The sequence below is a fragment of the Cinclus cinclus genome, chromosome 3 (genome assembly GCF_963662255.1).
Source record: "Cinclus cinclus chromosome 3, bCinCin1.1, whole genome shotgun sequence".
NCBI classification, from domain to species: Eukaryota; Metazoa; Chordata; class Aves; order Passeriformes; family Cinclidae; genus Cinclus; species Cinclus cinclus.
Genome location: NC_085048.1, coordinates 100734760 through 100752335, shown reverse-complemented (window position 1 = coordinate 100752335; position 17576 = coordinate 100734760). Strand labels below are relative to the sequence as shown.

The 17576-nt window shown below is 44.7% G+C and overlaps 1 protein-coding gene across 1 annotated transcript in view; it reads right to left on the bottom strand.

Annotated features, from left to right (window-relative positions):
- The window catches only part of ISM1 (isthmin 1), a 37314-nt gene extending 21434 nt beyond the window's left edge, over positions 1-15880 (bottom strand). Inside the window, 2 exon segments of the mRNA XM_062489392.1 lie at positions 11823-11854; positions 15763-15880. Coding sequence (XP_062345376.1) covers positions 11823-11854; positions 15763-15880 — 150 coding nt within the window.
- Between the last annotated feature and the right edge of the window lie 1696 nt (positions 15881-17576).

Here is a 17576-nt window from a genome sequence, read left to right as displayed (position 1 = left end):
AGGGTAACAGCTGAGAAACATTATCAGAGATACATAGAGAAAGATTTCTTTTGTTATTAATGCCACATACATTCCAGGCAGTCAGACAAAGTCAGACCAGAGGGGTGTCACATCAACCCCTCTGCTACTAAATTTTTTTCATTTTTCCTTAAAATGAGCTTGCCCCTCACTCACATATAGCACTGAAGTGAAAAAACCTTACTTATCTTTAGAAAACTGCACAAACTAATTGTTCCAGTAATAAAGAGTGCAGTTTAGATAATCACTGCTAACAAATAATTTAAAACAGATGGCATTGGCTTGTATGTACACAATTGTTTTCACTAAGCAGGTCCAAAATAGAGCATCTTCTTTAAACAACATGCAAATAAAAGATGAATCACTGATAACAGGTGGTAATAATAATAATAATAATAAATTCTGTTAATCATGGTCTGTGTTTTAATAATTATCTATTATTCTCAAGTTCTCCAGCAAAATTGGTAAAATGACAGTGTATGCAGTTCCAACTTGCAGTACATCTGCCTGTGTGACTAAGTGGCTGTGGATAGACCAAATCCAGTCACAGTGTACTGCTCTGGAACACATGAGTTTCAGTGGCTGTATGGCCCTTGAAGAGATTTTGTCTCTGAGGAGAACAGGATGGAGCCACAAATGCTGTTGCAAGTAAGAAGTTCATGGCAGATGTTAATACACAGTTGCTGCTGGAATGGTGTCTGTAGATGCTGGGTGCCAGTGGCACAGAGAGGTGCTTGGGGTGCCCCAGTACACATCCAGTCCACCACAGCTGGTTGTCAGCCTTACGTTGAAATAGCTCTCAGGAGATGCACGCAGCAGAACCAGGATCTCAAAGCATCTGGGCACATTTATCGCAGAATCACAGCTTTTGAATTTTAGGGTTTCTACACTAAAAACTTCTCTGTGCAGCCCTCATGGCTACACAGAAAATCTTGAGGGCTAAATGTGTAGCCAGGACATGTGTTATGACTGCAGAGATCCTCAGGCTGTAGGATTGAGGGCTCCTTCCCATTTAGGAAGTCCCAGACAGCTCTTTGGAGGCACGTAGCCAACATGATGTCAGGAGCCTCCATGGTGGAGAAAAAGGCTGTTGCCTTGTTGAACCTTGTGAACTGATACATCACAAATACCAGAGCAGCTCTAACACCATTCTTCCCCTACTGAGCCACTTTATTGATCTGCAGTCGTCAAGCTTTGGTCCATCCTTCATTCAGATTCTGCTTGGGAGTTTTGCTCACCAAGCTTTCTCTCTCCTCCACACCCCTGGCAAACAGTGAGTCCACATCAGAATGGTCCTGGCAGACAAGATTTTTAACTCTGAGTTTAAGGAGAAAACCAACCATATTATACTCAGATTTGGCAACCTTTTGCTACATGTTGTGGACACACATTTCACATCACAGCTATTTTTTTATGCTCTGTCATTTGCTTGTATTTCATGTTTTCATTCAGCTGGAAAATACAACCAGTATGGTTCAGCTTGGAGGTGAAGAACTGCCAGCTTGTATAAATACTTTGATAATAGAAACTTGGTGGTGATTACAGATCAATATCTGCTGGAAAAAAAGCAGAGGGCCTTTAGCAAATTTTCTAACATAGCACAACACTGGTGCTTTGCTCTTCAGCAGATACTCAGCCATCCAGGAGACAGCCAAGCAGACGGAATTAAATTGTGTAGGACTCTGACAGATGTTCAGTGCCAAGCTTTGCTTGCAATTAACAGGTATTTTCAGTTGCCTAAGCTGCTGGTAAACATTTAGTTATTCTTCATGACTCTAAAGATCTTCTCTGTAATCACTGCCTGGCTGAGCTCTCCATACAGGACACAGTGATTTAGAGGCTGAACAGCCAAAGGTACAGCTGAAGAGTAGCCCAAGTATTCCATGCCAATAATCTGTGGTGCCAAAATGCAAACTCTTTGAAAGTTCTAATTCTTTTTAGGCCTTATAAAAAACTTGCATAAAATTAGTAGTAAAATAAAGCTTTAAAATAGAATTTACTTACACCCTTGCTAAATTTAATTAAACTAGTTTAATTTCACCCATCATCCGAAATCTGCATCATGATTTATACATTAGGTTCCAACAGAATGGGAAAAGCTTCCTAAAACTGCAATCAAAACTGCAAAGGAAATTCAGAATATTAATACTTTTTGTACACAACCCTTTGGTCAGGCTTTGCAGGTCAGCACACACAGCGTCAGTGTAAATGAAAGAGAACAAACATACATCTTAAGTTATTTTCCTGGGTTTTAAACTATGTCCTTTTGTAAGGTTACTGCACTAAATCACTATGGCTAGGATTTCACTAGGTGAACCAGCTTTAATAAGTTTTCATCTCTCCCTAGCTCAAAGAGTAACCTCACTTGAAGCCTTTTCAATTTCCAAAGTTTCCTTCAGCTGTTAGTTTCCAAGAAACAGCGATTCCCAGCCTCTGTGTGTCCCTCTCATATGCCACTGAATATCCACCCTATGCTTTCAAAAGTGTCTATGACTCTGGCTGTGTTAACTGACAGATGTTTTTAGACTAGAAAGTGTTTAGTCCCTGTGGACTAAAAGCTACATGATGACTTCATCACATAAGAAGAAGCTAATAACGGGAAAGCAAGAAAGCAGACAAGTGTTATATTCCAAAAACATGATGTTTCCTGTGCTTCTGGCAAAGCTACTTCTGTGCCTGAAAAAAGGCAAATCACTTGAATCTTGGTGCTCAAAACACACACACACACCACTGAATCGCTGTGAGGTAATTTATATGCCTCTCCCTTAGTTGCATTCCCTAATACTCACTTTCCTTTGGATGGAAGTGAGAAGGTGAAGGCAGAGGAAGGGCGGTGTTTGTTTACCTTCAATATCTGTGCACCAACCTGTGTGCCTCACAACACTCTCTGGAAGGGGGTTACTACACCCAGGAGTTTACAACAAAACAGCAGCAGAAATCTGAGCAGCTGCCTCGGGACCACGCACCTCAGCTCCTGCAGGGAAATACTCTTTAAAGTGCACGACTAGAAAACTTTGGAGACTGATACAGGAGCAACTGGAAGTAATTATCATAAATGGCATCTGCACACAGAGGCAATGCTTGCTGTGGTTTTGTATCAAGCCCTCAGCAGTGGACATCATGCCCTCTCCCTCCACCTCCCTGAGTGACAGATGAAGAAACCAGAGGACATGGATTCACAGGAGAAAGGCCTCCCTCCAGTGACATGATGGGGAAGAAGAGCAAAGAAGAGCAAGTGAGTAGAGAGCCAGCACACCATGGCAAGATACTGTGAAGACCCTACTCTGTCTAAGATGGGAGGAAGAATCTGCCCTGGAGAGAAGTGTAGGCTTTTTGTATTACGAATTCTATGCATGTAAATATAAATTTTCCTAAAACAGTAAGGGAGGGGGCTATTTCCTAGAGCTGATTAAAGAAGCATGACTCGATTTTCAATTTCAAACGACTCGGGGGGCATTCCAATCGACTACAGACAGGAAATGAATACCATACATGCACTGAACTAGGCAGATGCTTTTGAATCTGACACTTACGTGAAATGAAAATATCTTCATTTCTGACTCCCTTACACCCCATGATCACCAGTCAGTTCTGAGCTATTTTTAGGATAAATGGTTTTATTTTTCAAACTTGTTATAGTCTTAGCATGTGCCTGAAGCCACCCAGATGCCACTGACAAAGTGTATGGGAGCAGGCAAAAAGCATCTTTTAGATTAGTCTCAGCAGCCCAACACAGCAGCAAGGTAAGAGAGGAAAGAGAAGAAGCTCAGTTTTGTGTATCCTCACCTCCTCTGGTGAGGAACAGAGATGGGACCATCATGGATAAGCCAGATCCAGGGAGGGAGAACAGGTCCCTGAGAGATCTCAAAGCAGAAACAGCAAAGACACTGAAGGCTATGGCTCAAAATTCACTTCCAAGCTACTTAACTTTGCTAAAGAGATAAATACATACATTTTCTCCTCCTGTAGCTCTCACAAGCAAACTGCAATAATTGTCATGGTATTATTATGGGGTTTATAACCCAATACAACAATGTAACTGTGACTCCTTTACTCAATGGCAGTATGTGTTTCAGGGAATTGGCATATGTAGCTCTTTTCCCCCACTTAGTCCATATGTGTGCAAATACATGATTTCAGCTGCACACTCCCCTTGTATTTTATTGTAGGAATAAAATAAAGGAAGAAAAAAAAACCCAGAGAGGTGGTATTAATCTGGCCCTTATTCTGATGTTATGCAAATAATGACTTCATTTTATCTCGATGTTAAGACAGCCAAAGCTGTATTCTTCAGAACATGAAAAAATGATCCTCTTACGAGACAGAAGAAGAAAGAGGGATGGGTAGGTGAGAAAGGCAGCTTTGATTTACATTATTCAAAATGCCACGAATGTCAGATCAAAGAAGAGCAGGGATCAAATATCACATCCACTGATGGATTTCAGCAGCTTTTTCAGAGCTATTGATCTGCCAAGGGCAAACCCTTTTAAACACTAGGTGATGCCTCTAACTAGCCAGAACTCCCACCTTACACTGACTGAGCCTCATGTAGTTTGCTTTCAGCAGCTGAGGAAAGCAGAAACAGTCAAGACAATGCTGTGTCTGGGTTTGATGAAGGACACACAGAGCTGAGCACAGAAATGGAAGGTGTGCATTTTCTCTACCAGATGTTGCCTCTGTAATGGCCATCATGGCAGATGTTAAAGATTCCCCACTGACAAGCCATGTATTCGGTGACCATGGAGTGCTTGGTCTGAGGACAGAGTGCTGTCACCCTGATGAGAGCTCTGGGCAGTGTTAGTTTGCTCAGTGCTGACTTACTAAAAATATAAAATGACCTCGCATTTTGTGCGGGATGAAGGTGGAATAAGACATATAAAGAGCTACTGCAGCTCAACTGGCAGGCAGTGACTTGTTCATGAGTCTGGACTCTCCAGTCTAATCTGAACATCTAGAAGGCACAGGATCCAACCCTAAATCAAGTGCTGAACTGTCAAATGCACCAGCGATTTGCATCTTGCCCCCACCCCTTCCCTTCCTTGGGACAGATGTCTTTGGAGTCTGGTAGACAAGTTTCCAGGTGTTTTGCCTTGTCAATGGACTTCAGGATTATGCCTTAAGCAAGAGCCACTGGAATTGGGTGCAGTAAAGCAATTTAACCTGATGCAGTCCCAGATGGTTTCCTAAAAGCTGCCTTTGGGCTTCTTGTGTGGATTCCCTTGCAGCAGTCTCATTGCTGCTGCCATCATCACATCCCTGGGAACACTCCTTTCTGCCTTTCACATTTGCTATGCTGCACACATGGTTGCAACAGCACATTATGGGTTATTTGTTTCTTTCCAAGCTCTGCTCACATTTTGAAGCCTATATGCTCCCACCAGCACTCAGCACATCTTGGTACCCTGGACATTTTCAGGAAATGGATGACCCTTTTCCTCCTCCATGTTTGGATTGTGAGCTAGTGCTGCTACCATTTCAGTACACATCAGTACCTCCAGGACTCTACCAGGCTAAACAGCTCCTTTGAAACCTCTGGCACTATTCTTTGAATATGCCTGAAGTCACAGGCAGTGTGGCAGCTCTAGGTCCCGTTTGAGATACACATTCACAAATGTTAGACACACATATATCAAGTCCCCCTATTCCTTCCCAATAAAAACCTTTAAAGCATAAGGTGAGGAATAGACACTCCATTGGCCAGCTGCAGTGAGCCTTCCATACATAACACGACGATCAACCCCCATAATGGAAAATGATACTCCAGAAGCTCTGTCCTGACAAATATCTATTTTCCTATTGTAGAAAGGAATAACAAGATAGGAAAAGTTAAATGCTGAATGCCTAAACAAACTGAATTAAGAAGAGATGGTAGGAGTAATGATGGATGAATTGTAAGCCACCTGCAAATGTTAAAGTTGCTGTACTCTTCTGCAGAACATTAAGCCTATACTGCCAAACTTCCAATAGACAGGGACTGTGTTCTATAAAAATCACGATGAATGCAGGCTTGTTTTTATATTATGGAAGTCCTAATGCTCCTCCTCCTCTGCCTTTGCTCTATTGTTACAACATCAAAGACCAACTGCTGGCCAAGATACAGTCAATATGAAAAGGGCAACCAGCAAATTTACTGCTTGACTTCATTCCCTTTAAATGGAATAGGCATCATAGCCCTTTTTCAAAGTCCAATCACAGACATATATCTTTTTTATTGGACATCATGTACAATAAAGTGAAGCTGTAACTTGGAAAAAAAATAGAACACCTTAAAAAAATCCCATGAGGTGAACATTCCTTTATAAAAATATCACTGTGGTTACATGTTTTGAAAAACTCCGGGCACTTCACAGGGCGAAAGGCATGGACTGACTAGGTTACAGTTTAGCTAAGATGCATACCCATGCTTAATATTGAGTTGGTTTCAAAAATATACACCAACCAACTAACAAAAAGTGATATATTTAAGACAGAATACCAGTGCCATTCAAATAAACTGAAATGGCAGCATTCATGTCACGAGAATCATTAACTGCTTTGTTATAACCTGGTCTGTGCAGTGAGCCTTTACAGACTTCAGTCCAGAGAATTTTAAAATCAGGAGCACAAAATGCCGACATACAGAGTGCATCTTAAACTCCAGTCTGATTACTGAAGTAACTTCCAGAGGTGCTTTCAGATGAGGGTTGTATTAGCAGACATTAAAGACAGCAGCAGTTTTATTGCTCTCATGTTGCCAAATAGAAGATGAATAACTTCTGGATATGAAATTAAACAGCGCATAAACAATTTACATGATGTAGGAGGCAAGTACAGTGGGGTGTTACAGAATCTATGCTAGACAGTTTTGGCTTTCATTTTATGTTTTAAACTATTAATCCTTTTCTTTGGGTAGCTTGTGCAAACAGATATTAGTAGCTATCTGGTTACTAATTTCATATCGAGACCAATCCCATACAAATTTTAAAATCCTGCACTGACGCATATGGCAGGTAAAACCAAGCAAATTTATGTTTTATCTTTATAAACTTCGGCAGCTGCTTCCAGTGAAGTAACGATGGTTTCTTCAGGCAAAAACTGCTGCTGCTGGGTTACTTCTAAGGTAATAAAGATACTGAAGCTGTGTAACTAATTTTTGAAGAACTAGCTTAAAAAAATAGTTGTCTTATCACAAGGTCCTCTTCCCTGTTACTTCTGTTACAATTTCTCTGCCGTCAGTCACCTCGTTCCATCACAGACTGCTGCACAGCTCTTCCAGTGCAAGGACTTCACCTTCACTCCTGCTCAGCATTCCTGGACATTCCTCTGTTAGAGGAAGAACTTCAACAGAGTGCCCACCCTCAGTACCTGAGTGTCCAACTCAATGGGAATGCAAAGGCAAGATGCCTGAAAGGAGTGTTTGGGAAGTTAAACCTGTCCCATGGATGACATGGACTCAGTGACTGCTCCTTAGAGGAGGAGGAATCCACTTTTCTTAGAGTGGCCCTAGTGGCAGAAGCAGATGGGGCACTATTTTGCTTTTAGAGATTCTTACACAGAACTCACTGGTTTTGTCACCAGAACTGATCTCAACAGCAAAGAGGAAATGTTAAATCTTCCCAAGGAAGAAGGACTACTGTGGAACAAACAGTTTTGGGTTTTTCAGTGCAAAGAAACATAACAGATGGAAATTAATTCATGCAACATGAAGAAAGCCACATGCCAGGGCCCAGCTTGTCCTTAGGACCAGAGGTCTTGATGACATGTGCTATGTGCTTATCAGCTCTGTGCAAAAACTGAGCTGTGAAAGATTCCTATTCAAGAGGATATTGGCTCTGCAGCTGACACAAATCATTGACTTGTCTTGGTTTGTTGAAGTCAGTGGAACAAGGTCAATTTAAACACACTGAGAATGCAGATCTAGCACAGAAGCATAAAAGCCAAGGGATGTGTGAACTCCTCCTGCCTTTCAACATGAACTGACTCCAACAAGAGTATGAGTGAAAGATTTCATCTCTGACTTTCCCCTCTCATCTTCAGGAGCACCTCCCTACATTAAAGGCTTAGAGATGAACAACTCCAGGCCTGCTTTCGTCCAGCTAGACTGCCAGAAGAGAGGAATAAAAAATATATGACCCACGGCTGTGAGTTCTCCAAGCACTTGCAAAACAAGGACAGAAGGATATAGGAAATGCTTACCAGTACTGCCCACACCAGCTCCTCTAACCAAGCATTCTGGTGCCACAGAAGTGACCACTGTGGTGAGCCATCCCTCATTACAATAATAAGTTACACTTCACTTTGTTTTCTTTCTTTTTCTGGTATTTCAAATCAAAAGTACATGGAAATACCAACACTGGAAACATTCTGCTCTTGCTGATGTACCAGTGAGCTCACTATGCTGTTTCTTGGAAATGTTTTTCATCTCTATGCTTGGACTATGAATTTAGCCTGGCATTTACTGTCTTTAAAACTTGTAAAATAGGCACAATGGTCTTAAAGTGCAAAAGTAACCACTGCATCATTGAGTGCTTCCTTCTGCCTTTTACTGAAGCACTTTGTATTTCTGGCTTTAAAGTTACACTTCATTATTCATTTCTGACAGTGCCTCCATTCAGGCAGGACACCCATTGCACTGTACACTGCTCACAAGCTACAGCGCAACACTGGAACCTCAACCTCCACAAACTTAGGTTGGGATTTGAAAAGTAAAATAAGGAAAATAATATGACACCACTGAAAAAAATAATACTTTAAAATAAAGTCATCTTTCTGGTAACTGAACATTATTTAGTTTGTTCAAAGGGCTTTTATGTAGTGTAGTCTTAAAGCAGACAGCAAGGTAAGGATTGTAACAAAAGGACCAAATAAGCACTAACCAACACCATGAAGGGAACAAACGAGGCACAACTGGTTACTACCACAGCTGTCTGCAAGGAAGACTGGCAAAACACACGTAAGATCATAAAGCAACCAACTCTGACAGTTAAACCTGCCAAAGCTGCTAAATCAGGATGTAAGCACAAAGCAAAACTACATCGCTTCAATTTTTTAGGTTTATGCTTGTGTAAGGAAACATCTCAATTGCCTGTCAATATATTCGAAATATGAGTGCATTTCAAGATTTTAAAGTGATGTAGAAGAATGTGAGCATAAGGTAAGTATGGCAAAATATTTTCCTAGCATTACTTGCAGTCTGTGCACTTTTGCATAATAAAGGAAAACAAAGGAGAAATTCTTAAGCATGAATGTTCACAAATCAATTCATCTTAGAAAACAAGAGGTTTGCAAACTCATTTTTCCTTCCCACTGGAATACATACCAATGAGTAGTTTTCCAGAAGTCATCTCTATCACATATGATTTCAGAAAGCTTTTCAAACATACACATTACGTTGGCAGGCCAAGCCTGCATTGTCTGCATCATTATCAGTACTACTGCCCTCTGCACTTCACTTTCTGTGAAGTTTTCAGATGCTGTGACATAACACAGCCAGAGTATTTACCTTATCAATAATTCTTTCATTGTTTTCTTTGATGGTGTTTTCCACTATTTTGGAACAATTCTGCATTGATTACCAATATAGAGATGTTGTAGATATGAGCAGAGACAGAAGAACAATACTGAATTCAAACCACAGCTCCCAATTTACATCCAACATAACCTGTACTGGTTAAACAGATGTCTCCTCAGCAGAGGAATTCCACAGCAGAGCAAGGTGTCAAACAGCTCAGTATGCTGAACCTCAAAGTAATGGGGCTTTGTTACCTACCTCCAGGTCATAACAGTGATGCTACAAACCACAGGGGCGTGAGTAGACACTGACCAGCAACACTCAGCACAATGATGAAGAAATAGTTGAGGCCAACAGCAGAGCTGCAGCTCTAGGCCTCCTGTTTTTGTGGATAGCTGGCACTAGAAAAGGAGAGAACAGGGAAATGAGACTGAACCTAAGGGCTGGCAGCCAAAACAGGAGAAGCAAAGGAGAGAGTTTTGCGCCCATCAGGTAAGAGCAAGGGGTCAGTAGCAGAGTGGTTGTATTCCTCTTACAGCTGGTGTGACCCACTTTGCTCTTTCTGTGTAGAATAAAATTCTCTACACAGTCAACAGGAGTTAAAAGTAAAAGCTAATCCAGAACTAGCGCTGGTTGCCCAGGTTAGATGAACCAAAGTGGGAAGTACAAATGCAGCTCCATCCAGGATCTCTGTACCTATGCCTGGCCTCTCTCCTCTTACCAACGGCAATCACTACAGCTCTAGACTGGCCCAGGAGCCAGTTTCAAGCCTACCCCTCCCTGCATTGCCATGAGTCATTCCTTTGGCCATAGGGCTCAAGCCCTTGGTAGCAGGTTTCCCTTTAACCCCTCTGCCCTCACACAAGCCCCAGAGAACAGGTAAGGCTCAACTGAGAGAAGAGAAAGGCAAAACGAGGAATGTCACTGGACCTCTCCCCATAGTAGCCACTGTATTTTGTGTTTGACTCAAGGACCATGGGAATGGACATGAGGACCCAGAATGAATTTTGAACAACACACACTCTGCTTTTTTCTTACACATAGCCCAATACTATTAAGAACTGGAAAACAATCCTAAATCTTGCTCAAAACAGAAATAAATAACTCAAAGAGACTCTTCAGTATGAAGCACTGGGAAAACACTGCTCTGATCTATAGTTACGGAGACAAAATAGAGAGGCACCTTGTGATTTAATGCCAGGTATTTATCAGTGATGATCCAAGATAAGCAGTACCGTAACTGCTAACTGTTGATCTGAAGAGATGTTTAACAAAATATGCCCCATCCAAACATTTTGGTAAAACTTAACTCAGGAAGTTACACTCACACCTGCCCAGTATTGTTCCTTGCAGCCATAACTATTCTTGGATACATGTTCTGAATTACTGCAGTAGTCTAAGATACTAAAAATCTTGCCACATTCTACCCTGAAGGTGTAGTAGTTCTTTTCCACCAAGGATACTTTAGTTTACTACAAAATTAATCAAAGTGATAGGTATGAAGAAAAGTTTAATTAATGCTTTCTGGAGATTTCTGGGAGCTGGGTTTGAAAGGTGAAAGAATCTCTCCTGGGAGCCCCGGACGCCAGAAAATGGTCCTCTGTTTAGTGCAGCAGTCTCAGTCCTTCACCCCTGTTTCCCATTTTATCCTTTGCTTCCATGCATCACACGTAAAACTAATCACCCTTCCTTCCCCCGGATCCTGGAACAAGCCACAGCCCAACAGCAAAACCACTAAAGAGCACACATATTCCCTCCCTTGGGAGATGAGAGAATGAACTGCACAAGGTCTAAGCCATTGCTAAATCTTAGTGTATAGCTGGAGGAACATATGCCAAAGGGTGAGCCTTAGCTAAGAGTCTGCACAGAAAAGCTGAGAACAGGCAGGTTTCACTGTCACTGCCAAAAAGCACAAACCAGCATCCCCTGCAATGAGGAACCCCCTCATCAAAAGAAACTTTGGCTGCAGAGAATCAGCCTGCCCAATTCACAAGCCACCTGCTCTGAAAGCTATCCATGTAATAGATAAACTTCTCTCAAGGCAGAGAAGGATTTCGTGCTCATAGTAATATGTGATGTATATCCACTTACTGGTACCTTTTACAGGCTAAAGGAAGCCTGGAAAACAAGAAGGCAGAATGTGGAATCGACAGGTTTTCAAAGATGATTTAGACAACAGGTTCCTATTAGAGCAAACCAAATGCAAAGCTCCAGAGCTCAAATTAGCTTCTAAAAATCAGAGTCTAAAATGCTCCCAAAGTAAACAGCTTGAGTCCTACTTAACTGAGGAAGGCAGAAAGCTGAAATATGCCACTGTATCCAACTAGAGATCATTTTGCAAATTGCCTGACTGCAGTACAAGGGTCAGCAAGAATCTACAAGCCCTGAAAAGACCGAAATGCACCACAGCAAGGGTAGCAGACTGCACACCATTGCTAAACTACTCGTGGCATTGAGCTGGGTGATCATGGGGGAAAATTACGAGCTCAGCCCTGTAAAGGGCTCCTCATGCAGCTTGGAGAGCGACTTTTGTGCAACGATTTATAAGCAGCAGAATGTGTTTTTTCTGGTAGGCCTCAGAGAGCGTTTCTGACATGCTGTAATTGCTTGCACGCTTATTGAAGAGGGGGGCAAAGGCAGGAGCAGGGCCATTAAAAGGAAAAAAAATCTGTTTGCAGCATTGTGCTGCTTTTCAAATTATGTTTTCTTACACGGCTCTAGTTTTAAGCACAACTACTGAGTTTCAGGCTAACATAATTCTGCTGCAAGTATTGCAGTGGAGAATCTGACTTCATGTGCTGTAGCATATATTGTTGGTGGCTCTGTTACTGCATTTTACAAGGTCATTTTTCTTGGTGTAGGAACACTGTTTTTCTTGGTGTGCAAGGCCTGCTATGGAAAAATTAGAAGTGATGGGGATAAACTTCACGGTGAAATATTTTCTCTCAGAATGAAAGCACAGATTTTAGAGCATCATAAAGTATTAAAAATGTCTTCCAAAATTTATGTTCAAACCTTGGTTTTAGAACTATGTAAAAGGATAAAAACATACCCAAGCTGCTTTTTCCCATCTCTTAATATAGCTTCATTTGCTCTTCTTCAGGAAAGAAAGTTTGTACTTCTATGTTTCCTAAATATGCTCCAGAACAGCTTCTAGATGATGATTAAATTAGACCCAGTAGAAATCTCAGCAGAAAATCTCCTCTCCAATTCTCTCTTTTTTTTTTTTTTCCCATTAGAAGATATGGAAGGAGTGGAATAAAATCTGACTGAGAAACACAAGGCTGATTCCCTCTCATAACTCAAGACTGCAAGCTGTTTTACAACTCCAGTGTGGATTTCCCATTTAGTGTTTGCTTACCTTGCCACAAGCCAGTTCTAACAGCAGCATGAAACTGCAGCCCCACGGAGGTCCAGCAACCATGGCTGCAGCACCAAATCAAGGGAGCCTGTGCTCCTACCTCACCCATCCCAAAGAGGATGTACATCAGGACTTTCTCCTCACTGTTGCTCCTTTACAGCCAGTCACAGAGCCACAAGGCAATCCCAGACATCGGGACTCTCTGGAGACACACAGAGCATGGGGAAGGGCACCAAAGAGGAAAAAACAAGAGGGAGGAGAAAATAACTCCTTTAATTTTAGGATGGGTGGGTTTTTTTCTATAATTCTTTCATCTCTTGGTCTAATTAATTGCAGGGATTAACCCAAGTGAAAGACCAAAAGAAATCAAAACCTATCCTACAAAATCCTTCCTTCATTTGAAGGACCAAGGGATGGGAGAAAGAGAAACTCTTCATCCCTTACTGAATCAGACTTCAAATGGTTTACAAGTATTTTAGACTATTTAAATCTCCAATAATATTTTAAGATTACTAAGGAATCTTCCAGAATCTGTTTCATGTAAAAAGGACCCAATTCTGACTACCTCATTTGTGCAAACAGACTGCCTAACACACTATATCCTCCTTTTAATAATTGCCAGGGACTTTTAAGACAAATTTGCCATGTTGAAAGACATCTATAAGCTGTTGTTGCAAAGATTACTCTTTCCCACCACACTTCTTCAAGTGCAATTTCATCAAAGGTAACATTTCTCACAATCACTCCTCTCCACAGATGTAGCAAGACAAAAAAACCTTGAGAGATCTCTAAGTGCTTATATCAACAAGTCTGAGTTTCTGCAGTTTCGTTTCCCACACTGGCTGTTGCCCTGTGAGTGCAGTGCAGTAGGATTCTGCATTTCACTTCAGCACGTGCCACGATACAGCCCAAAACCTGCCAAAAAACAGAAGAGCCCAGTGCAAACTTCCCATTGAGATCTATATTGTGATGCTCTGAATGAAAGCATCTACCTGCTTAAATGCAACTCTCTAAAGCAACAGGATCCAACTACCAACAGAATCCCTGGAAGTTATAAAACCAGAAAATTGATAGACTTCCATCTGTTTAACCAATTGCTCTAATTAATATCCTTTCCCCCCATAATGTTTTGTACAGACACAGTCTCTCAAATACATAACTGCAGAATCTATTGAGTTGGGAAGCATATAAAAAATTTCAATTCTACAAATGGCAAAACATTATGAAAATATGAAATGCTAAAGCTATCATGGTGCTTAAAGGCACAGAGTTTATTAAGGCAATCTGTAAAACATCACCAGACAGAAAAAATTCTTGAAGTCAACCATCTACAGGTTTTCCAGAGACAACCAACTACAATGATAATAATCCCAGATAATTATCTGAAGATGCTTTTCCTCTTGTTTCACCCTAACCTTACAACAGTGCTCTAAAAGGAGCTCCTCAGGGAAATGGCATCACTCAGAGTTCCCACTTGCCCAGATGTTTCTCTCATTATGTTACAAGACTGTCAAGAAAAGGCAAATTCAGGGTTATTCTAATGATAGCAAACACCTCATAAAAAACCCCTCCAAATTTTCTTTTCCAAGGAACATAATTTTAAAAGGCATTCCCATTGCCCATGAGGAAAGAAAGTATCATTTATAAAACATTATTACCAGAAATCTTGCAGATATTAAAAAAAACCCCAAAACATCCTGGAATGTCAAGCCGGTGATAAAACTGCAGAGAGAGAGCATGGTGGGGCCTTACCCACGGTGCAGGGCTCAGCACTCCCAAGCAGGACTCCCACCAAATTCAGGAGGAGGTTTTTTGAGTTAGGGAGACCTAACTCCAGGCTGTGACCAGGATGTTGAGTCTGCAGTTCTAGGTTCCCTCCTGTGGCTATTGGGTTCATTTTGTGGACCACCAACTGGGGGTCCCATGCATACAGTGACCAGTACAGCCTGCACTCTCCTTGCTTTTCTTTGGCTTTCATACCCTGCTTGTGCTATGATTCTTACCCAGATGGTGGATGGTTTATGTAAATTTATGGTATTAATTATTAGACATTTTCCTGTCAGTTCATCGCATGACTTGGTAGTTGATTCTATTTCACCACTTGGATACAGAGGAAGAGAGTTGGTCAGCACATGCAACTGACCACATATTTACAAGCTTTGTCTGGGGATGTTGGTGACTCTGCAGCTTTGACCACCGTCTCCAAACATTATAAATGAAAGGCAACATGTGATACTGAATAACAAGCACAACCTGCAAAAATTCCAAAACAGAACAAAAAAAGTCCTTTACCTCTGCGGGACATAATACACAGTTTGGTTTCATGGGAGAAGTCTTTCAAAAGACTGGAATGGGCAAGCTGAATCACAAACACTGCCCTTCACATCATAAGTACTTATCACCCTAAGTGTCTTGCCTATTTCAGGACTCAATGTCAGCCTGCCTACTGATGCTTTCCAAGGAAAGCCACACACTTAGTTCCAGTATTTCCCGAGACCACAGACACCTATCTGTTGCCTGTCACTCTAGGGAATGCTGCTTCCCCAAGAAGGCTGGGGCCATGCCATGCCCAACACGGCTGCTTCCATCTCTTGCCTGCCCCACAGGTGGAATAACAGGGACACGCGTGGGAGCCACCTCGACGCCTCTCGCACGGCATAGAACCGCGGCTCGGAGCAGCTCTGCCTTTGCCACCGCTGCTCCGACAGCCGGGACACCCCGTAATCACCCGGGGAAAGCCCTCGGGTGGGGGAACCCTCGGGGCTAGGACACGCACGGAAGGAGGAGGCGGTCGGGGCAGGTGCACGGCGCCGGCTCCCGTCAGCCCGGCCGCCCCGACGGCCCCGGGGGACGCGGGAGGGTGGTGGGGGAGGCGTGGCGGCACTCACCTGACGCTGGCTGTGGTTGCCCGTGGGGGCGTGGGGCTCGCCGCTGCCGCGCAGCACGGTGATGTGCAGGGTGAGCAGGAGCAGCCCCAGCAGCAGCAGCAGCTCGGCCGCCAGCCGCACCATCCTCTTGAGCCGGGCAGCTTTAGGGCCCCGCCGCGGCGGCGGCCGCGGAGGAGGCGGAGGAGGAGGTGGAGCCGCGGCGGCCGCCGCCGCTGGGGCCGCCGCCGGAGCGGCCCCGGCCCCAGGAGCCGCAGGACGGGCGGCGGGGACCGTGCTGCTCTCGGCGTCGGCGGGGTGGGCGGCGGGCGCGGGGCAGCGGCGGCAGCAGCAGCAGCAGCGGAGGCCGCCGCACCACGGCGGAGCCACGTCGGGGCGGGATGCCGCGGCCAGAGTCCCGGCGCTGCCCGGCGGCGGGCGGCAGGTACCCGCGGCCGGCGGCGTCTCTGCGGGCAGCCCTGCAAGCCAGAGGCACCGCGGGCCGTCGGGAGAAGGGAGCGGGCGGCCGAACCCCCGTGGGCTCGGGGAGCCGCGGCCGGAGGAGAGCAGCGGGGCTCGGCGGCCGGCGGGGAGACGCTGCTGCGAGGACGGGGGGAGCCGGCAGCGTGTGTGGGAAGGAGAGGGAGGAGGGAGGAAGAGCGAGGCGGGGGGGCCGGGGACGAGTCTCACATGGCGGGGAAGCCGGGACGCTCCGAGGGGAGGAGAGAGCTCGGGGCTATCGCCTCCCTCCGCGTGCGGGGATGGGGGTGGCCCCTGGACCAGCTTCCCCCGTTGCCGCCGCCGTGTCCTCGCCCGCCCCGCCGATCCCCTCTCCCCTCCCGACGCCCGTCGAGGCGTCACCCTGCCCTGCCTTGCCTTGCCCGCCCCGCAGTGCCCCGGCCCCGCACGGACCGTCGAGCGCCGCGAACCCCGCCGGCTCCCGGCTCTCGACGGGGCGGCTGCGAGCTCCCCGGGGAAAAGGAGGGGCAGATTGCAGCTTCCCTGTCCCGACCCCCTTCCTCTTCCTCCTCCGCTCTATCGTCTGGCTCGGCCGTGGGAAATGGGAAACGAGGGGCTGCAAAAAGCTTCATCTGCCCTCCCGGGGAGCTGGATACCTGGCTCCATCTCTCCTCTCTTCCCTCCAGTGCCCTAGGGCTGGTAGGGGCAGCGCCGCACTCTCTCCTGCCACCGTGCGTGCGCGTTTGCAAGCGGCCGCCGCTGCTCCTGGCTGCTGCTGCTTCCAGACCCACTTTTTCGCCCCCTCGCTCTGTGTCGGGAGAGGTACGTGTCGGATGCTTTTATACTGCCCTGCCTCCTTCCCCTGCTGTCCTTCCTCCCTGCTCCCCCCCTTTTCCTTCACCCTCTCTGCAGCTCCTGCTCCAGCCTAGCGTGTCCCAGCCCCCCTACCCCAATGCTTTGCCATGACACCCCACTGCTGCACCCGCACCCCATCCCACACACTGCTGCACCTTGCGTCTCGACTGCCATCTCTGCTCGCTTGGGATGGATCTGCCCTGGAATGACATGTCCATTTAACTTGGTTTGTGCATCCCTGGTGGGATTCCACCAGGGTATGACACTCCTTACTCTTCCTCTTGGTTGCTGACCTGTGTCAGTATTGTGGAAAAAGCTTTTATCTCTCAGATAGGAGGCCCTCAAATTTAAAAGTAATGTAGACTTAAAAATATGTGAAAATGAGGGTTGGATTATCACTAAATCTCAGTGTCCGGTCTGAAGGAGCAAGGTGCAGCTCAGTGTAACAAGAACAAACACAGCTCAAATCAACTTGAAGCATAAATAAATCTACCTAACAAAAAATGAGTTTTGGAATCTTCATTGTCAT